This window comes from Felis catus, chromosome B4 (genome assembly GCF_018350175.1).
Source record: "Felis catus isolate Fca126 chromosome B4, F.catus_Fca126_mat1.0, whole genome shotgun sequence".
Classification (NCBI taxonomy): Eukaryota; Metazoa; Chordata; class Mammalia; order Carnivora; family Felidae; genus Felis; species Felis catus.
Genome location: NC_058374.1, coordinates 25,341,595 through 25,364,850, shown reverse-complemented (window position 1 = coordinate 25,364,850; position 23,256 = coordinate 25,341,595). Strand labels below are relative to the sequence as shown.

General features: G+C 36.5%; 1 protein-coding gene across 1 annotated transcript in view; it reads right to left on the bottom strand.

Annotated features, from left to right (window-relative positions):
- Nucleotides 1-23,256, bottom strand: part of YME1L1 (YME1 like 1 ATPase) — a 52,691-nt gene that overhangs the window by 5,289 nt on the left and 24,146 nt on the right. The window contains exons 6-18 of the mRNA XM_023256465.2: nucleotides 22,396-22,546; nucleotides 21,920-22,003; nucleotides 18,913-18,995; nucleotides 12,295-12,385; nucleotides 8,898-9,050; nucleotides 8,202-8,334; nucleotides 7,384-7,446; nucleotides 5,161-5,273; nucleotides 4,119-4,274; nucleotides 3,212-3,363; nucleotides 2,504-2,630; nucleotides 2,335-2,408; nucleotides 1,392-1,478 (exon numbers count right to left, since the gene is read on the bottom strand). Of these exons, the coding sequence (XP_023112233.1) occupies nucleotides 1,392-1,478; nucleotides 2,335-2,408; nucleotides 2,504-2,630; nucleotides 3,212-3,363; nucleotides 4,119-4,274; nucleotides 5,161-5,273; nucleotides 7,384-7,446; nucleotides 8,202-8,334; nucleotides 8,898-9,050; nucleotides 12,295-12,385; nucleotides 18,913-18,995; nucleotides 21,920-22,003; nucleotides 22,396-22,546 (1,467 nt within the window). The remainder of the gene's footprint in view (nucleotides 1-1,391; nucleotides 1,479-2,334; nucleotides 2,409-2,503; nucleotides 2,631-3,211; nucleotides 3,364-4,118; nucleotides 4,275-5,160; nucleotides 5,274-7,383; nucleotides 7,447-8,201; nucleotides 8,335-8,897; nucleotides 9,051-12,294; nucleotides 12,386-18,912; nucleotides 18,996-21,919; nucleotides 22,004-22,395; nucleotides 22,547-23,256) is intronic.

Here is a 23,256-nt window from a genome sequence, read left to right as displayed (position 1 = left end):
AAACACCTTCTAAACTTTTCCATTATATAAACTTTTCGTATACTAAACTTCCTTAAAGCATTTCTTCTACCTTCTTGAGTTAATCAAAACCCGGCCATCCTAGAAGTGCCTGGGTGGCTCAGTTGGTTAAGCGCCTGACTTTGGCTCAGGTCATAATCTTGCAGTTTGTGAGCCTGAGCCCCACATCAGGCTCTGTGCTGACAGCTCAGAGCCTAGAGCCTGCTTCAGATTCTGTGTCTCCGTCTCCTTCTGCCCCTCCCCTGCTCATGCTCTGTCTCTCTCTGTCTCAAAAATAAATATTAAAAAAAAATTGTTTTTAAATAAACGCTGGCCCTCCTGGGGAGACTTCTAAGCCCTCAAGTGACAGTTATTAGTTCACTCTTATCCCAGACATTTCAGGGTAAAGAGCTGAGTTCTTTGTTCCCCTCACCATTGCCAGACCATTGCATAAAGCAAGATTCCTTTGAAGTTTACACCATCTGACTATATAGCCCTATCCAATATCCTTCATTTTGCTATCTCCTACCCTAATTATAGTTCTCATTCACTAGACACCTGGCATTAACTCAGTCTTGTCCATTCCAAAATGTGCCATCATGCATATCCAAATGGCATGCACATATCCAACCTCTACACTAAGCACCAGACCCATGTATCCTGCCCAACTTGAAATCTTCACATGAACAATGAAATGACATTGAATGTGAAAAGACATTTCACGTTCGACATGTATGAAACTGAGCTTGTGATCTACAAACTTCCCCCACCTTAGGCCATCATCTGCGTTTTCTCAGTAAACAGCACATACAACTATACAGCTATTGGGCATTTAAATAAAAAAGACTTGTTTTCAAAGACCTTTGTTCTTCATTCTCAGCACAGGCACACAGCTAACACAAAACAAATGATATTTGTTGAATAAAATATACATCAGAATGATACACCAATAAAGACTCAAATAACATCCCCCATTCTCACAGCACTATGGTTTCACAGCTAACGTAGAATATTTATAATTATTGATATAAACCATTCTTAGCCTATGGCCAGAATAAAACAAAGTTCCACTCTATGACCAGAGGATCCCAAATGACATATTAAAATCATAGTTGCAATGGTGCACTTATCTTTATTTTATATATATATACACGTACATATATATATACACACACACACACACACACATATATGTATATATATGTGTGTGTGTGTGTGTATATATATATATGTATATATATGTGTGTGTGTGTATATATATATATGTATATATATATATATATATATATATATAGTGACATTTCTAAAGAATAGAGGACAACCAATATCCCTTGGAAGTACCTTACTATTTATGACTAGATAGATACATAAGCATAGAAAAATATGACTATTACCCTTAGAAGGATTCTAATTTCTTGTTCAATAGCAGATTGAGTTTCTGGACTCAGTTTCCCTGTATCACTGTAGGTCATAACTCCAAGCTAAAACAAATAAGAAGAAAGAAATTGAACAGAAAAACCCTAAACCACTAATAAATGTAACAGAGAAAGTATTATCCTATACTTAAGGAAACATTACAGGGAAAAGGAAGAAATTCAATATAAACACACCTTGAAGGCAAAGAAATTTCTTTATTCTTCTGAAAGTTTAAGACTAAATTAAAAGTATGAGCAAGAGAAAAAAATGAAAATTATACATATGATTCTGAGTACCCTGTTAGAAAACCTTCACAGCTATTCCTAATCTAGAAATCCACAATGCAGTGTATTAGCAGCGCTTCATGAAGCCACAGTGATAATGTAGGAAAGTGAAATATGCGAAAACGGTAAAGTAAGAAAGCTGAGCAAGTAGGTGTTTTATGTCATACGAAGAGAAATAGAAGATCTCAACATCTGCTTAGCTCATGAAATACTACCTACTACTATCCAGGTAGCTAGAATGGAAGGAGAATACTAAACTTTATCACTCAGACAACGACATTCAGTTTAGAATAAGCTGAGACGGGAAAAGTAAATGTTATCAATTTATAATGAGAACCCTCTCTCACAAAGAGGCACTTGGCAAATTATCATTTGATCCATGAGGAAGGAAGAAAATGAAGTATTATAGGGGTGCCTGGGTGGCTCAGTCGGTTAAGCATCAGACTTCGGCTCAGGTCATGATCTCACAGTACATGAGTTCAAGCCCTGTGTCAGGATCTGTGCTGACAGCTCAGACCCTGGAGGCTGCTTCAGATTCTGTGTCTACCCTCTCTCTCTCTGCCCCTCCCCCGCTCACACTCTGTCTCTCTCTCAAAAATAAATAAACATTAAAAAAAAAATTTAAAGTGGCTATTACCTTTTCACTCATTCCAAATTTGGTAACCATCCGCTTTGCTATTTTAGTTGCATTGTCAAAATCACTGGAAGCACCTAAATTTAAAAATATACAAAGAACTCAGTTTTTTAAAAAAAAATCTTTAAATCAGCAAGCACAATTTGAACTAAAGCCATTTGTTACAGCCAACCTGTTGTAATATGGTCAGTTCCAAATATCAGCTCCTCAGCCACTCTTCCACCCATACTAACATCCATCTGTGCAAGCAGCTGGGCTCTAGTTTCATTCCATCTGTCATTCTCAGGCAACAGGGACACCTAGACAATCGGAAACAAAGAAAAACTTCAGATACCGCTTGAAATATTTATATTAACAATCAGAATTACCATTTGGCTCTCACTATTGTACTTAAAATCATGATGCTGACAGCTCTAACTGAGACAATCAGTAGAGACGGTCATTGGGTGACTGATGACAAAACTGGCAGCACAAAAAATCAGAAAAATTATTAGAGAGCAAAAATTCATTTTATATATGTAATAGATACATAACGCTGCAGTAGGACAAACTTATCCCCGGGTTCACATAAGTGCTTAAAATGTCTATCATTAGAAAGAGATGAGAATGAAACGTGTACTCAATGAGAAAAACCTTAGAAGAACTCTTGAACCGCCAACAGTTTCTCTGTGGAGGGAAGAGCACAAAGACATATTTAAGAATGATCCTTTGCTGTCACTCCTTTGTTGTCGGAATGTTTCAGAAGAAAGTGATCCACAAACTTGGGAATTAGTTGAATTTTCTTTTAAATTATTTTCATCAACAATTCCCTTCATCAGCTTTTGGAGAGTGCTATGTGAAAGGAAAACAAACAAATAAACAAACGCCACAAGATACTTACGTGTCCAAGCGTTGGGCCTCGTGGCATGATTGTAGCTTTGTTTATTGGCATTGCATCTTTAGTGTAATATGCAATAATAGCATGACCAGATTCATGATATGCTGTGATGGTTTTGTTTTTGTTATCAATTTCCACGCTCCTACGTTCAGGCCCTAAGGATAAAATTTTAATTAATTCACTCCATTAGGAAGGTATAATTAGACAACTAAAACCCATTTGTCTTTAAGTAATTCTTAGTGTAACATGACTTAATATAATTAATGAATATTTTAAACAACAACTTTCCAAGTGACAAAATTGTAAGAGCTATCATCTTAATCCTTACTATCAACAAGGGAAGTTTAATTCTAGAAAATAAATGTAAATTTTAACAGGAATGTCCTAACTAACCTGTTTTGAACTGAATCAAGATTTAAAATCAAATACTGAAAATTAGTAAAATTAGTATTTATTTAAAGGTTATTTACTTTGAGAGAGAGAAAGATCAGGTCTGTGTGAGCAGGGTAGGGGCAGAGAGAGAGAACCCCAAGCAGGCTCTGTGCTCTCAGGGCAGAGCCCAACGCGGGGTTTCATTTCACAAACCATGAGATCATGACCGGAGCCAAAATCAGGAGTTAGACACCTAACTGACTGAGCCAGGAAGGCGCCCCGGTTAAGTTACTCTTTTAGCAGCACTATCAGATAAAACACATGACACCCATGCCCCCAAACAGTATAATCATATAAACTGTATTTGTTCTTAAGAGGCCCAATTGTATGGCTATTTTTGAGTATATATTTTCTTGCTCCTGTACCTTTCTTTTTTATAACCTTTTTCTCAAAAAGAAGAATTTATTCTCTAACATAATGAACAGGGTAAGACAGGAAAAGAAAAAGAGAGAGGGAGAGAGAGACAGAGAAAACCTACCCATTAGAATTTTATCTTTGGAAAACTCTAGCTCCTTCATGGTAACCATTTCTTTTCCATCAACAGCTGCCTTTAATGCAGCCTGGTTCACAAGATTTTCCAACTCTGCTCCAGAAAAGCCAACAGTACCTCGAGCTATGATTTCTGGATCAACAGCTATGAAAATAGAAGACAACATTGAAATTCCAAGAGCTCTTCACAAACAACTCATATTCCAAAAGAAAAAAGCTATCCTCAACTAGAACTTAAAATATTTACCTCACTGCAACTACCAAATAAATTCACTTTATTAAATTCTAGAGGAAAAAAGCCCAAACTGCCACTAAATATACTATTAATATTGCCAACGGGACAAATCACAAAAGTTCTTAAATTTAAATAACTTTGTGAAAAACAAAGAAATGCAGAGTTGCCAGACATGATTTATAAACCTTCAAATTATGACCTAAATTGTTACTAGCCTAATCACAAACTGATAAAGTATACTCAAAGATAAAATATTGTTTTTATTTTCTGAATTTCATCTTTAAATACTTTATACGTATATAGTATTATATGTACATTTATAAAAGCTCTCCTTATTATAGGAAACATATTTGCTTTAACAAATTTACTCACCTATCTTTGAAAATAGTACAGCGTGACAGCTGTGTTTATTATTTGAGTCCATAATATTTTCATGTGTTTTGTTTTACAGTTTGCCTCTTTTAGCCCTAAAGTGATTATATATGCTTCCTAGTATTTCATATTTTACATTCATCCCCAAAGCATTTATACATACATTTATCTTCAAGTATTACGTATCTGAACACTTGGAAGAAAACTTCCTTTAGAATCAGGATTCAAATGATAGAATCTCTTGTATATACAATTAATAAATAAACTTTAAAAAGGACATATAAATGGAGAGGAAAAAGGACATGTAAAACAAACTGGTCTTTGGAGAGATCTATCAAGTAAGGACCACAAACAGGGTGGAATGAAATATTACCATTTTTTATAGAGATAATAATAAAGTTGGTGTTAATGGAATTACACTTACACTGATCAAACTTTATTTTATTGAGATACCATTTCAAAATTTCTGTTCGACCTTTTACATCTGGTCTTGGAACTGTAACTTGCATGTCAAAACGACCAGGACGTATTAAGGCACTAAAAGGAGAATATAAAAAGAAAATATAAATTAATAATCTGACTATGATGAAGGTCCAATTAAATATGACTGACACTCTAAAGACAAGATGGAAAGATAATGGCAACTGAAGTTAGACTGGAGATTTGAGGGTTTTCATTTTAATTCCACCATACTTAATATGCAGTGTTATATTAGTTTCAGGTGTACAGTATAGTGACTGGACAATTCCATATTACCCAGTGTTCATCACGACAAATGTACTCCTTAATCCCCATCACCTATTTCACCTTAGATTGGAGTTTTGAGCATAAATATGCATACAACTCCTTTTAAAACACGGATCAAGGGACACCCGGGTGGCTCAGTCGGTTAAGTGTCTGACTTTGGCTCAGGTCATGATCTTGCGGTTCACGAGTTTGAGCACTCCGTTGGGAGCTATGCTGACAGGTTAGAACCTGGAGCCTGCTTCAGATTCTGTGTCTCCCTCTCTCTCTGCCCCTCCTCCACTCACACTCTGTGTATCTCTCTCCCTCTCACTAAAATAAACATTAAAAAAAATTTTAATAAACAAACAAATAAATAAAATATTAGGGGCGCTTGTGCAGCTCAGTCAGTTGAGTGTTCAACTTTGGTTCAAGTCATGATCTCCCAGTTTGTGGGTTCGGGTCCCACGTCAGGCTCTGTGCTGACAGCTCAGAGCCTGGAGTCTGCTTCAGATTCTCTCCCTCTCTCTCTGCCCCTCCCCCACTCTCTCTCACTCTCTCTCTCTCTCTCTCTCTCTCTCCTTCTCTTTCTCAAATAAACATTAAAAATTTTTTAACTAAATAAATAAACAAATAAATAAGTACATAAATAAATAAATAAATAAATAAATAAATAAATAAATAAAACATTAGGGGTGCCTGGGCAGCTCAGTCAATTGAGCGTCCAACTGCGGCTCAAGTTGTGATCTCCCAGTTCTCAGGTTCGGGCCCCAGGTCAGGCTCTGTGCTGACAGCTCAGAGCCTGGAGCCTGCTTCAGATTCTGTGTGTGTGTGTGTGTATCTCTCTGTCCTTTCCCCACTTGTACTCTATTTCTCTCTCTCTCAAAACTAAATAAACAAAAAAAAAAATTTAAAAATAAATAAAACATAAAAAAAATTTAAAAACATGCCTCCCAAACAGTTTCAATAACCAGAAGGCAGAACAAAGTTTGATACAGATAGATAGCACACAGCCCTCAAACAAAAACATGCAAGTCAGTCAACCAAGGAATCAGGTCATGATCTCCTGGTTTATGGGTTTGAGGCCCGTGTTGGGCTTTGCACTGACAGTTTCGAGCCTGGAGCCTGCTTTAGATTGTGTGTCTCCCTTTCTCTCTCTGCCCCTCTGCCAATTCTCCCCTTACCTCTGCTTCTCAAAAATCAGTAAACTTAAGAAAAATATGAGTAACTCAGGGGCACCTGGGTGGCTCAGTCCACTGAGCATCCTACTATTGATTTCAGCTCAAGTAATGACCTCAATGTTCTTGAGTTCAAGCCCCACGTTGGGCTCTGAGCTGACAGTGCTGAGCCTGCTTGGAATTCTCTCTCTCCCTCTCTCTCTCTGCCCCTCCCCTGCGCTCACTCGCTCTCTCTCTCTCAAAAATCAACATATTAAGAAAGAAAACAAGAGTAACTTCTATGATAAGTACAATAAAAATTTAAAACTGTAAGTTTCATTTTACAATTTTCTGCACCAGCCTAAAATTTTGTGACATAAAGTTTGTCAAAAGATTCTTTAAACAGCTCTACTGAGATATAATTAGCATATCACAGAATTTAAAGTAGATAATCCCATGGTTTTTCATATATTCAGAGTTGTGCAGCTATCAACACTCTCATTTGAGTTATTAAATAATAAATTAGTAAATAATAAATATTTTTATTCCCCTACCCCAAAAGAAACCCCACAGTCACCAACAGTCACTCCCCATTCTTCCCACACTCTGGCAACCACTAATTTCCTTTCTGTTGCTATGGATTTGTTTGAGACATTGCATACAAATGAAACCATATGTGATGTTTTGTGATGGGCTTCCCTCTCTTTTAAAGTTCATCCATGTTCTAGTATGATCATTAGTTACCAAAGAAGTCTTTTCACACTTACTTATCTAATGCCTCTGGGAAATTTGTGGCTCCTATGATGATAACTCCTTCATTGGGCTTAAAACTATCAAAAAAGAAACAAAAGTACCTTTTCACTGAAAATTAAAAGAGTACACATATAGAAATGCTCTACACAAAACTGTTTATCATTAATTTTAGTAACAGCAAGGAAAAGGGAGGGATCTTGTTTATACCCAAGTGATAAGACATCTCTATTATTTTTTGAAAAAAAAAACAAAAAAACAAAAAAACAAATGTTATTGGGTCAGAATATTTCAATAAAATTGCTAACAATAAATCACAAAGTCACCTACGATTACAGATCTTCACAAAGGCTTATTTGTGTACCTGACTTATTTGTGAAAAATTATTCTCAAGTTTACCAATTCAAATGATTTGCTCCTAGACTTCCTATTTGGTTCCAAACTGCCTTATACGGTTTTAAGACGTTTTTACTTCTTTCAAAGCAACCCCACCTCTTGCTTTTTAGATTATAAAAATTGACACAAACTTTTAATCTACAACATTAGAAGCTAGTCACAAATTGTGTAGAAACCAGTCTACAATCCCTTTACATCTCCAAAGAGACTACTATTGTCAGAACTGTCCTGTCACACTACAATTAATGAAAAAGGTGTAGAGGTCATCAATTAAGAACAGCTGATACATCAATTAGTTATGGACACAACACAATACAGAGAATGAAGCTTGTCTGGCCTTCTTGCACTAGGGACTACTGTGTTGTCTATATTTTTTCCAATTTCTCGAAAGTTATCAAATATATCACCATATTCCAAAGACAGAGGAAGATTCAATTACCCATCCATTTCAGCAAGAAGTTGATTTATAGTCTGCCTTGAATATGGATGCATTGGCGACTCGATTCGCTTCCCACCAACAGAATCTAATTCATCAATAAATATAACACAGGGAGCATTTGCTTTTGCTTCCCCTAGGAAAACAAAAGAGATTCCAATAAGTTTAATGAAATCAATACTTTTTGAACAAAGTCATATAAAAATGAAAAACCTGTAAGGTTGTCAAAAGCCAACAAAAGACATTCATTTGGGAGACACAACACAAAAGGAGGTCTCTTTCTTTCAAAACTGATTTAAGAACAGTAGCCTCAAAAAAACTGTACCATATAAAATAATATACAACACAAACAACTGAGTATTCACTCTTCCAACTGCACAAACCATATACAATCAGATTTGAGGCTAATTATTCTTTAATTACATACTATCAGATTAACAAATAAAATGAATAGGACAACAACAAAAAACCCAGCTTTACAACAGCCCCCAACCTCGTCAAACACCTCTCCTGGCTCTTTTCTTTGGAGGAAAAGTACAGTTCTGTTTTAGCTCACACATTAAAGTACCTAAAACCTGACCCCCACAATGGCTAGGTCAGCTATCAATCATAATCACACAGCCAAGAAAGGGTGAAGAAGCCCTCTTCCCCTAAAAGTAAGAAAATTTGGTATTGTATGAAAGATACGTTAAAACGTACTAAATAGATTTCTTATACGGCTGGCTCCCACACCCACAAACATCTCATCAAATTCTGATCCAGAAGCATAATAAAAAGGAACATCAGCTTCTCCAGCCACAGCTCGAGCAAGAAGTGTCTTTCCTGTCCCTGGGGGTCCAACTAAAAGAATTCCTAAAAGAAAAAATAAGTGAGAATAATTCAAATTAAAAAAAACAAAACCAAAAACAAAACCCTGATGTGAACCTATAAAACAAATAGTTAATAATTAATGTTTATAGTTTGGAGGTTGAAGACACATGACCAGTATTTTGAAACAAAGCAAAACATGTCTTTAAATAATGATTCAACTTCAGGATCTTCTCCAAAACTAATTTCCCTCTATCATTTAAATACTGCTTATCTATCGGTCCTCAACAAGTCAATCTTGAGAGAAAGGAATATAAACTTATTTATCACTAAACAAAAGTCACATCAAAACAGATTAAGAGATTAAACAACGAAACGTAATACATGAACCCTCGACTTGATGATCTTCCGTAAGAAACATACTTAAGAAATTCTAGAGACATTTGAGGAAAATTTCAAAAAAACCTGGAGTACCAGATACCAAGGAAATAGTATTTAGTTTTATTTGGTAGGATAAATTACTCTCTTTATTTAGGATAATGTGCTTGGTCTTAGGTGATGCATACCAAAGGCTTTAGATGTAAAGTAGTTCATCTCTACAGCTTTGTAACTTTTTCATATGTTTGAAAATGTTCATAACAGCAGTAAGTTCTTCTAAGTTGAAATAACAGAATTCTTTAGTTTCCACAACTTTTCACTTTTCAGAATATATTTAAACAGGCAACAAAATTATATTAATGCTATATTTTAACATAAAACACTCTTAAAAAAATTTTTTTTAATGTTTATTTATTTTTGACAGAGAGAGACAGAAATGAGCAGGGGAGGGGCAGAGAAAGAGGGAGACACAGAATGCAAAGTAGGCTCCAGGCTCTGGGCTGTCAGCTCAGAGCCCGACGCGGAGCTCCAACCCACAGACAGCATATATCATGACCTGAGCCGAAGTCGGACGCTCAACCGACTGAGCCACCCAGGCATCCCATAAAACACCTTTTTAAAGGAAAGCTGAAAAATACCCTTCAGACTGTCCCCTTGTGTTGCCATGTTATTCCTAACTGGTTTAACTCCTCACTGTATCAATTTCTTATAGAATATATTTTGGTACCTGAGAATTTTCCCACAATTTCATACAATATCCTTTGATATTGTATAAGAAAAGTGTGACTATTTTATGGTTTTAAACATGCTCTTTATGATGTTATAATATTGACTTAATAAATGAATCCTAAATTAGCAGACTCATGGAAACAGTTTTAGATAGTTCTGAACATTCTCAGTAGAGACAGTGTGTAGCACAAAACCAAATGTAAATAGCAGTGTCTCCTTTAATTCACCAATTCCATTTCTAGAATTGGAATCTAGCATAATGAATAAATAACACATGAGTAAATCTCCAATGTATTCTAAGGAGTTAATTAAGCATGTGGGCAAAGCCTTGAGACCTTAAGATGATCACCACAGCACTGATTTTATTATCATAATTAAAAATTTTTATGTGAGTAGAGCTGACACACAGTTACATTCGTTTCAGGTATACAACATGGTGATTTGATAAGTTTACACATTATGCTATGCTCACCACAAGTGTAGTTACCTTCTGTCACCATGCAATACTATTATTACAGTATCGTTGACTATATTTCCTATGCTGGACCTTTTATTCCTCTGACTTATTTATTCTACAACTGGAAGCTCTCTCCCTTCCCCTTCACCGACTTTGCCCAGCCCCCAATGTGCTCATTTTAACAGCAAAACACCAGAACCATTTAAAAGTTCAATATAAATGATTATAGTACAACTGTATAATATAAGGACACCATTAAGTCATTACAATTTTGTACCCAATTTTAGCCTACGGTTTTTCCCTCACACAAACAAGCAATTCTCCAACACCACCTGGGTGTCCTACAATTCAACTCTATTCTGACACGAACTACCTGGACATAGCGTCAAATACTGCAAGTTAAGGCCTTGGTCCCAAAAGACTGCCTCTACCTCTATCCCTTCCTATATCAACTGCAAGACCAGGTTGTTACCTAGGCTTCTGATCAACAGGCTCTAGATAGGAGGTTCCAATGATGTCTTCCTTGGATTTGATTAATTTGCTAAGATGGCTCACAGAACTCAGAGAAACAACACTGTACTTACTAGATTACTGGTTTCTTATAAAAGGATACAACTCAGGAACAGTCAGTCAGATGGAAGAGATGCATAGGGCAAGGAAAAGGAAAGGGATTGTTGAGCTTCTATGCCCTCTCTAGATATGCCACTCTTCCCACATCTCCACATTTACCAACCTGGAAGCTCTCTGAACCCTATCCTTTTGGGTTTTTATGGAGGCCTCATTAGACATGCATGACTGATTCAACCTCCAGCCACTCTCCCCTCCCAAGCAGTCAGGAGGGTGAGAGTGAGGTTTCAGCTGTGTAATCACATGGTTGATTCTATTGGCAACCAGCTCCTAACCTTAGGTGGGTTCTAAAAGTCACCTCACGGTGTTGCTCTTAACACTAGGAAATTGTAAGAAATGGGATTAAGACTAAATATGTATTTCTTATTAAAAATCACAACAGTCATTAAATCATATTAACTGTGGGAAAACATCAGAGAGGAACATTCTACAAAGTAGTGTGTACTATTTGTAAGGTCATAAAAGATCCATACCCACTCCTACAATAAAAGGCTGAAGAATTTTTTCAGATTAAAGAAAAATCTAAATGTTATGTGTAAACCTGGATCAGGTCCTAACTTGGGTCGGTGAAGGTGATGGGAGGACCTTACTACGAAGGATATTAGTAAGAGAATGCTGAAATTTGAATATAACTGTGAATTTCATAACAGTTTTGGAACCAAGTTAAATTTCCTGATTTTAAGAACTATATTGGAGTTATATAATAGAATATCCTTATTTTAAAGAAATATGTTATAGGTATTTGGGGTTAAAGGAGCATGATATCTATAACTTACTCTCAAATAATTAAAAAAATACATTTATGTGAAGAAAGTGAATGAGCAAATGGGACAAAGTGCTAAAAAAACTGTTGAGTCTGGTTAAGAGTACAGGGAGTTCTCTGTATTGTTCTTACAACTTAAAGTTTGAAATTATAACAAAACTCAAAATCCCCTTCCTCCCAAAAAAGGTTATACAATGTTATGTTTAGAATGAAGACTTATTTCTAAAACAGCAATTAAGAATTAAACTTTAGGCATTTAAATCTGATAAAAATTAAATTAGCAATGGATGACAATATTTTTGATGTCAAGTCATGGTAAAGGGAAGATATCTTACCTTTTGGAAGTTTACCTCCAAGCACAGTAAATTTTTGTGGATTTTTCAAGAATTCAACAACCTCCTGTAATTCTTGTTTAGCTTCTTCCACCTAAAGTGACACAATTTACCAAACAATTCTAAATAATGGATTATCAAGGCTGCCTCTTTGAAAGTAGTAAATGTAACTGGAAGTTAACTTGGCTTTCTCTTTGTTTCAGGGAAAGAAGCACACAAGAAGGCCCCCTTATAAATGCAAACACAAAGGGGTTTTCACCTGACTCTTTTTGCCAATTATGCAGTCTCCTTTGTAAGTTTGTTTATCTGAGAGACAGCGTATGTGTGAGCGGGGAAGGGCAGAGAGGAGAGAGAGAATCCCAAGCAGGCTCAGCACTGTCAGCACAGAGCCCAACGTAGGGCTCAATGCCAAGAACGGAGAGATCATGCTGAGCCAAAGTCAAGAGTCAGATGCTTACCCAACGGAGCCAGCCAGGCATCCCCCATTATGCATTTCTTTACATATCCCAACAAAAGCATTCTCAACTTCCTACCTTTTCAAGAAATAGTGCTCCCTCCAGTTAACAAGCACTTATATTCAAAATTCTAGTTAAATGTGTCAGTGGCATTTGTTGTAAATAGAAAGGTTCCCCTAGCAAGTTTCAAATCCAGAACTTTGGAACTGATTACAAGCTTCCAGGGCAAACTATGTAACTTAATGTACATCAATGACAAGGAAGCCTGTGTTTAAGTTATAACAATGATTTAGGATTCATTATGAGATTATTTTCATTATAAGGAGTTACTACTAGATTATAAATGATTTAGTTCCCAACAAATGCCAAAGGACAGTGACTAAAATTAAGCTATAGTATACAGATATTGTTTTGTAAATGGTTGTGGCCAAAAAAATTTAGAGTATTTCATCCTCAAAATATACAAAATTATGTAAGAATTGAGATTCCTAGCAGGCGTAAAGCCCAATATGGTCAACAAATATGTCAAGTAGAACATTAGCTCAACTTTAAAAAAACTGATATAAGGAAGCTGCCTATCAGAAATCAGGTAGCATACAACTATGAGTTAACAAATGCAAATACCTATGAGCCAGAATAATATTAAAGATGAGCACAGAAGACCAAATGAAAACAACAGTGGTGGCAATATACTGAAAAAGCGGTATACTGAAAAAAGGGTCTGGAAAGCAACAGACCCTTACAGAGGGCAAATAATCACAACTTGGTTCTACAAAGGAGTACAGAACTCATGCTCCAGACTTTAATTTTTCAAGGAAAAATAAAAAAGACATCATTAAAGATATTAAATATCCATTTACATGAAAAAATGTATTTGTGGGGCAGCAGGGTGGCTCAACCAGTTAAGCGTACAAGTCATTGATTTTGGCTCAGGTCAGGATCTCAGGGTTATGAAGTCGAGCCCCTATATCAGGGCTCCACCCGGAGCTTGGAGCCTGCCTGAGATTCTCTCTCTCTCCCTCTCCTCTGTACTCCACACCGCCTGTGCAACCTCTCTCTCTTAAAAAAACAAAAACAAATGAAAAAAACCCACAAAAAACAATTTAAAAAAATGCAATTGTGTATGTACTCTTTTAGGTATTTTATTTTATTTTTTTAATTTTTATAAATTTTTAAATGTTTATTTATTTTGAGAAAGAAAGTGAAAGTGGGAGAAGGGCAGAGTAAGAGGGAGAGAGAGAATCCCAAGCAGACTCCACACTGTCAGCACAAGAACCCGGGGGAGGGCTCGATCTCACGAATTGTGAGGTCATGACCTGACCCAAAATCAAAAGTTGGATGCTTAACCAAATGAGCCACCCAGGCGCCCCTATATTTATTATATTTTATTTTATTTTTTAATGTTTGTTTATTTTTGAGAGAGACAGACACAGAATGCAAACAGGGGAAGGGCAGTGAGAGAGGGAGACAGAATCTGAAGCAGGCTCCAGGCTCTGAGCCATGAGCACAGAACTCAACATGGGGCCGGAACTCACGAATCATGAGATCATGATCTGAGCCAAAGTCAGACACTTAACTGACTGAGCCACCCAGGTGCCACCCCCCCATATTTATTTTAAATTACACTGTCCAAATAATATATTTGCAGCCAATTTGCAACCCTACGTTAGACAACTTTAAATGATAGCTCTCAATGAGAAGAAAAAACTCAAGTACATTAGGGTTTAAAAGAAGCTACCTGGCCAACAGACACATGAAAAGATGCTCAACATCGCTCCTCTTCAGGGAAATACAAATCAAAACCACACTCAGATATCACCTCATGCCAGTCAGAGTGGCCAAAATGAACAAATCAGGAGACTATAGATGCTGGGGAGGATGTGGAGAAACAAGAACCCTCTTGCACTGTTGGTGGGAATGCAAACTGGTGCAGCCACTCTGGAAAACAGTGTGGAGGTTCCTCAAAAAATTAAAAATAGACCTACCCTATGAGCCAGTAGTAGCACTGCTAGGAATTTACCCAAGGGATACAGGAGTACTGATGCAGAGGGGCATTTGTACCCCAATGTTTATAGCAGCACTCTCAACAATAGCCAAATTGTGGAAAAAGCCTAAATGTCCATCAAACTGATGAATGGAGAAATTGTGGTTTATATACCCAATGGAGTACTACGTGGCAATGAGAAAGAATGAAATATGGCCCTTTGTAGCAACGTGGATGGAACTGGAGAGTGTGATGCTAAGTGAAATAAGCCATACAGAGAAAGACAGATACCATATGTTTTCACTCTTATGTGGATCCTGAAAAACTTGACAGAAACCCATGGGGGAGGGGAAGAAAAAAAAAAAAGAGAGAGAGAGGTTAGAGTGGGAGGGAGCCAAAGCATAAGAGACTCTTACGAACTGAGAACAAACTGAGGGTTGATGGGTGGTGGGAGGGAGGGGAGGATGGGTGATGGGCATTGAGGAGGGCACCTTTTGGGATGAGCACTGGGTGTTGTATGGAAAACAATTTGACAAAAAATTTCATATATTAAAAAAAAAACCAGCAAAGGAACAATAAAAAAAATAAATAAATAAAATAAAAGAAACTACCTGAAAAAAAGTGTACTAAAACATGAAATATCTCTGGGCCAAAGAGCATTATGAAAATCTAGAATTAAACTCGTGATTATCTTAGATTTCTACATACTTTCCTAGGACTGTTTCTAGGAAGAAATAAAAAGCAAAGAGGTTTTTTTTTTTTTTTTTAGGCTAAAAATGGTCTTTAAAAGTTATTTCAATTAAATTATGACAATATACTGTTTATAAAGTTAACGGTTAAAAGCAAAGCTCTGTCCACTCCTAAGCCCAGGAAACATGTGTTATATATGCTCACCAAGAAACATGCAGAGAATATTCACAATGGCACTATTTAGGTGAAAACTAGACACAACTCAATGTCCACCTAATGTTGAATAAATAAACAGTACTGTGATATTCACAGGATACTATGCAATGGGGATGAAATGAACTACAACTCCATTTAAAAACATGGATGGATCTCATAAACATCATGGTGGGTGAAAAAAGCCATATACACTACACGTATTATACATGTCCATATGAAATTCAAAAGCAGGGGAAACTAATATATGTTATTAAACAGAGCAATGATTATCCTTGGAGTGGTAAGAAAGGAACACTAGGAACTTTCTACTAATATTCTATTTCTTGAGCTGGGTGCTGATAATTATGAGTTCACTGTATGGGAATTTATTAAGGTACAGATTTATGATTTGTGTAGGTCTGTGTGAATGCTAAGCTTCAATAAAATTTATGTTTAAAAAGAGATTTGGTTCTTTATTAAAATAAAATTTTTAAATATTCAAAGTTATTCATATACTAAAACAAGACCAAAATACATTTGGTCAAGGTAATGGATAACTTTGAATTGTAGGTAAAAAGAAAACAGATTAGATGTCACCTACTACTCAAATTAAAATTTCTCTCCCCAGACTCTGGCAAGAGAATTCTCAACTGAGGTATATAAAATCTATATAGGAAAATAGAGTTTAGGGGGATCAAGACAATGAATGAAGTTATAAAAGCTGTTATTAGTATTTTTATGGCAGCTATATATAATATTATTCCTACACAAACAAATCTAAGCAAGGAAATCATATTCCTATACTAGCTCTTTAAGACTTGGTAAAACTGGGGCACCTAGGTGGCTCAGTCAGTTAAGCGTCCAACTCTTGTTTCGGCTCAGGTCATGACCTCATGGTTCGTGGGTTTGAGACCCTCATCTTGGGCAATGTGCTGGCAGTGTGGAGCCTGCTAGGGATTCTCTCTCTCTCTGCTCCTCCCCAGCTCGCACACTCACCCTCTCTTTCTCTCTCTCGAAATAAATACGTAAATCAATGTAAAAAACAAAACAAAAAGACTTTGAAAAACTGACCACAGGTACCACCTAATGGTATACCTATTACGGTAAATGGTATAAATTATAACATATATATATATATAAATAACATTTATAGATATCTATAAACATATGTATCTACATATAAATTTAGATTTCATAGCAATAACAGCAATGTAACATTATAGCAATAACATATAACATATATGTAACATATAACAATAGCAATAATATATAATATATATATAACATTTACAGATATCTTTAAACACTTATGTATATCTACATATAAATTTAGATTTGATAGCAATGACAGCAATATAACATTATAGCAATAATTACAGTATTTGTTAATATTACCACGGAAAACTCTGTGACAATCTGAAAACTCTGTGATGTCCCCATTTTTTTTTTAATGTTATTTATTTTGGGAGAAAGTGTGAGCATAAGAGCAGGGGGAGAGGCAGAGAGAGAGAGACAGAGAGAGAGAGAGAGAGAGAGAGAGAGAGAGAGGGAGAGAGAGAGAGAGAGAGAGAGAGTGTCTCAAGAAGGCTTCACACTGTCAGCATAGAGCCCAGTGTGGGGCTTGAGCCCAGGAACCCGTGAGATCATGACCTCAGCTGACATCACAGTTGGATGCTCAACGGACTGAGCCTCTCAGGAGCCCCTTGTGATGTTCCATTTCTAATACTATCAGCATGTCTTCTTTAGCTTTGTAATCAGAAATGGACTCATTCCAAAAGAAGTGTGGTATATTAAGTAACAAAGTATGTATAAAAAGAGATTTGGTTCTTTATTAAAATAAAATTTTTAAATATTCAAAGTTATTCATATACTAAATGCCTTGCTGACCATAACCTCAACACAGGTTCAATGTGATGCAGGCTCTCAGCTCTCTGCACACCTTAAACAAAATGAGAAGGGCCCTCTGCGCTAAGGAGTCAAGTTTTCAAATACTCACTGCCCCAGCCTCCTCCTCAATTATTCCCTCTCCACAATTCCAGCAGAGTTCACAGCTGTTTAAATTGCAAAGGGAAGGGAAGGACTACGTGGTATAAAGGCAGCATAGTGACTTCTGATACTTTATTCCCTAATATTTGAGTAGGTGAAAAATATTTATGCTTAAATGGGAACAGAGTATGGAAAGGGGAAGAGCTCTTATTCTATTGCATATTACAAGTGGCTTTTTCATTGGTCAACAACCAAGCCAGGCACATTAGCTCTTCAGGGTCCTTGCTCTCTATGTTCCTCTGGCTAGAAACGTTCTTTGCCCAAATATATGCATGGTTTAGGGGCACCTGGGTGGCTCAGTTGGTAGAGCATGCGACTCTTTTTCGTTGTTGTTGTTAATAAAGAATATTCCAAATATCACTGGAGGGGCTTAATGAATTTATGTTGTATTTTTATTTTTATTTTATTTTGGAAACAGAGAGAGAACACAAGACGGGCAGAGGGAGAGAATCATAAGCAAGCTCCACGCTCAGTACGGAGCCTGACACAGGACTCAATCCCATGAGCCTGTGACATCATGACCTGAGCCAAACTCAAGAGTCAGATGCTCAACCAACTGAGCCACTCAGGAGCCCCTGAGGATGAGACTCCTGATCTCAGGGTTCTTAGTTCAAGCCCCACGTTGAGTGTAAAGATTACTTAATATCTTAAAAAAAAAAAATCCATGGTTTACTTTATCTTCCTCAAATGTTCACTCAAGTGTCAACTTCTCAATCATACACTGAATATCACCATTTAAAATTGTGACTTTTCTCTCAGAACTCCCGATCTCCTTTACCCTGCTCTATATTTTCCCATAACACTTCACTTTTGAACATACTATATTATAATTGCCTTATATGCCATATCATTGTCCAATTTCTGTTAGAATTAAAATCCATAAAGGGAAAGATCTGTTTTATTTCTTTTACCCCAATATCTAAGTTCTAATCATGGCTTGGTCTTTTCTAATAGCCAGTCCCCACCCAGGAGCCCACCCAGAGTTGCCTCAGTACAAAAAAACAGTGCTATCACCCAAGAAATTCCTAGGGATTGAGAAGCCTTGTGTCAGAAATCGGGGTCAAAGACCAAACTGTAGAACCCAAAATGCACCTAGTACTCTTGTCATGTCGGAAATTGCAACAGTTTTAGTGCTTGGAACTGGAGGCAGAGACCAATATATATGTATTTTCTATTTTACACCTTTAAACTCAAATATTGGCCCTACATAATTAGATAATATTCGAAGAAAGCAAAGTAAACTTAACTTACTCCTTTAACGTGTTCAAAGGTGACATTTTTCATCTGGACAGGATCTACTGCAGAATCAAGCCCTGTTGTTGTCCGGAAGCGGACTAAAGAGAAGAAAAGAAATGCTTATATCTCTGATAGATTTATAAAATTCCAACCACCTTGATTTTCAGATTTAAGAAAGCCCAGAAAAATTACATCTAAATTCACATTCATTAATTCACAGTGAAGTACAGAAACTAGGTCTACTGGATTTCTAGGCCGTGTTCAAGGAATCAATGACCCTCATTAAACTATCTTTGTACCTTCTAATTAAAATGAAATAGTATTTCCCTCTTCTCCTATAATATCTCATAACAGAGATTTAAACCAATCATTTTCAAACTCCACTGTGCATAAAAGTCACTTGAGAAAGGTGTTAATGCAAGTTCCCAGACCATGGCCCAGAACTTCTGACTTGCAGATTTAGTAAAAGGCCCAAGAGTTTGCATTTTTAACATTAAATTATCCTGCTACAACTGGTCAGAGATGTACACCATGAATACACTGCCTTAAACCTAGCATTAAAAACTGGCACTAGCATTTTTTTTAAGAAGGGCGAACCTTAAAAGAGATTATTTCACTTTTGATGTAGCCTCCTTCCTCTGGCAACTGTTACTTGCCCTTGGATGATAGATCATTAATGACATCATCAAGTATAAGAAACACAGTGAGGCGTGCCTGGGCGGCTCAGTCAGTTAAGCGTCGGACTTTTGCCCAGGTCATGATCTCACAGTTCATGGGTTTGAGCCCCACTTCAGGCTCTCTGCTGTCAGTGCAGAGCTTTGGATCCTCTGTCCAACCCTTCCCCAACCCTTCTCTGCTGATTCTCTCTCTCTCTTGAAATAAACTTTAAAAATACTACTAATAATTTTTAAAAAACAGTGAAAGTTTGGAAGAACAGTAAAATACGTAAGATCAACTATAAGGAACTATTTATTACAAAGCTTTCTTAAATCTCTCCCTCTTGGTTAAGCTTTCATACTAAATATATAAATGAGTAAAAAGTAATTTCTAATTTCATCAGAAGAAGATGAAAATGTTGTCTTTAAGACAGAAATTTAGGGGCGCCTAGGTGGCTCAGTCAGTTAAGCGTCCGACTTCGGCTCAGGATGTGATCTCGTGGTCCGTGAGTTCGAGCCCCATGTCGGGCTCTGTGCTGACAGCTCAGAGCCTGCAGCCTGTTTCAGATTCTGTGTCTCCCTCTCTCTGACCCTCCCCTGTTCATGCTCTGTCTCTCTCTGTCTCAAAAATAAATAAACATTAAAAAAAAATTTTTTTAAAGACAGAAATTCAGATGCAAAAAAGTCAGTAGGTAAAAATACAGTTAACGAGAAAACACTTAACATATCAATAATATATGAGTCGGAAGAGTAAATGTAATATAGAAATTCTAGAATGGACACTAATAGTTTTAGCCACTAAATTGTTTATTTAAGAATCTGTGGGGTCCGGGGCGCCTGGGTGGCTCAGTTGGTTAAGCGTCTGACTTTGCCTCAGGCCATGATCTCACAGTTTCTGAGTTCAAGCCCCACATTGGGCTCTGTGATGACACTGAGGAGCCTGCTTCGGATTCTCTCTCCCTCTCTCTCTGCCCCTCACCCACTCACTCACACACTCTCTCTCTCTCTCTAAAATTAAAACATAAACATTGAAATAAAAAATCTATGGGGTGTCTGGGTGGCCCAGTCACTTCAGCATCCAACTCCTGGTTTCAACTTAGGTCATAATCTCAAGGTTCACTGGTTCGAGCACTGGGTCTGGCTCTGTGCTGACAGCACAGGACCTGCTTGGGATTCTCTTTCACTCTCTCTGCCTCTCCCCCACATCTGCACGCCCGTGCATGCATGCTCTCTAAGTAAATAGTTTTTTAAAAAAAGAATCTATATAGATAGACTTAATAAATAAGGCAAATAAATTTGTAGTTGAACCCACTTGAACCTTGTAAGAAATTAATTACTCAATGGCAACGCACTTCATATTTTAATATATGTTTTACTTAACATAAGAAATTAAGGGAAAAAAAAGAAATTAAGAAACATAAAGGAATAATCAGACCTTTTCCTACTCTTCCGTTATCACCTAGTGTCCCTGTAATGGTTCTGTTTTGAAAATAAGGAGATAAGAGAAGGTGACTCTAGATATAAAAAGAATATTCCTGGATGTTAAAATCTCATCTCAGGTTTGATGCCACAAAAAACTTAAAATATCTGGGGTTACATGCAAGTCCTGGGATGAATTCCTGATCCAGGTCAACTAATATTCTTAACTGTACATCAGTTTTTTTCTCTCAAGGTAATCAAACATAAAGAACACAGAGAACACAGGGTAAAAACTGAATAGTTGAAAAAGCAAGCAGAACCACTTACAACTGACATTTCATTTTAGACTTGGCAACCCCAGAAAATATGGGACTCATTTAAACTGATGCTTAATAATACGTAATTTTTCATAAATTTATTGTGTCTTTGAAATAAAGAACTATTTCATTTGTATTGTGATTATAAAATTCTAATACATGTTTTTTAAATTTTATAATTGGACAGGTATAATTTTCTTAAAATGTGGAAAACTAACCACTAATAGAAGTTAATCTAACATTTTTGATATAACATAAACCTTAAAATTTTAACAAAATATTCTTTTCCCAAAACAAGTCAAAGTTGAAATTTGTATAGTGTCTGAAGGAACTTTTCCTGTAATCCACAAAGCAATGTAAATATGGTAGGCCCTCTGACAATGCAAATGGCATATAATCATAACAGATCAAAACTTTTCTACTTCAACACAAAAGAAACAATCTCAAATTGACCCAATCTGTGAAGTGTTGACTCATAGGAACGAGGGGCCTAGACACTAGAACTATACATGTTTTCTCACTCCTAAGTCTTAGGCATATTAACTACAAAAAAAAACAAAACAAAAACAAAAAAAAATTCAAGTATTTAAAAGATTAAAAAAAAGTCAGAAAAATTCAAAGAGCCATTACCAGATAAAAATGGGTTTTTTAAGAGTCCATAAATGCCAAACAGCAACAGAACGAAGAGAATCAGACGAGTTCGTCTTAGAGAATCTGCAAGGAGAAAAAAAAAAAAGCCTTAAATGACATCAATGAGAAAGGACAGTTTGACAAAAGGCAAATATTAGGTTACTGATGGAAACCATATTTCATTACATAAGGTTTTGGAACGTGGCATGCTTTTGTGTAACTGCTATGATTTCCTTTCAGCACCCTGTCAGCAAAACCTCACGAAGCCACTCAGGCTTCTGTCCTTGACATAGGTTCTCAAAACAAGGCAAAGAGTCCACAGATATTTCCATTTTGACACAGCTTACATTACAAATAGAATATAAGCAGTGAAAAAGTGGTAATTGTTAGAAAAAAGATTTATAATCACTTAAATACAGGACTATGACTTCCTTTTAGGTATCTACTCAAATATGAATGGGGTCAAATCAACTTACCATTGGTTTTTTGTGTTAGTGCTTGCGCTTTCAGAAAACCCTCTGCAAAACCAGTTTTAAACGCATCTTGGTGAGCTTCGGGTATATTTTTGGTCTTCATGAGTTTGTCCAAACTCTCAACATCTGATCCTCTGTCCCGCAAAAGGAACCCCTAAATACACAAACAACACATCAGTATTGACTGACTATATAGATAACACACTCCCAAAATATAATCACAACTCACAAAAATATTCATTCAAAGAGTCTAGAAATTCTAATTTTTACTGTCTGTGTGAAGAATTACAGTAATACTCAACAATAAATTACTTCATCAATGGCTAGAAAACTAACTTTGGACCTTACACTTGCATCAATCAATTCAGGTCAAGAAACTCTCTGTAAGAACACTATACTGAGGGGCACCTGGGTGGCTCAGTCAAACGTTCAACTTCGGCTCAGGTCATGATCTCACAGTTTGTGGGTTCAAACCCAGCGTCAGGCTCAGTGCTGACAGCTTGGAGCCTGGAGCCTGCTTCGGATTCTGTGTCTCCTTTTCTCTCTGCCCCTGCTCACACTCTCTTCACTCCCAAAAACAAACAAACAAACAAACAAACAAACAAAAAAGGACACTATAGTGAAAACAAATAGGTCACAGGTGGACTTAGGGTTCTAATGGTTTGATGTTCACATTCCTTTATCTCTAGTAGAGGAAAAACCTCATCAATTTATTAAATGTTTACTGAGCATCTTTTATATACTTGGCCTTATAGAAGTTCTGAAAATGTAAAGATAAATAACGAATGATCTGAATGTTCTCAGACTAGTGGGGAGAGATACACAAATAATCAATTTTTGAAATCATTCTGTTATTATGTTAGA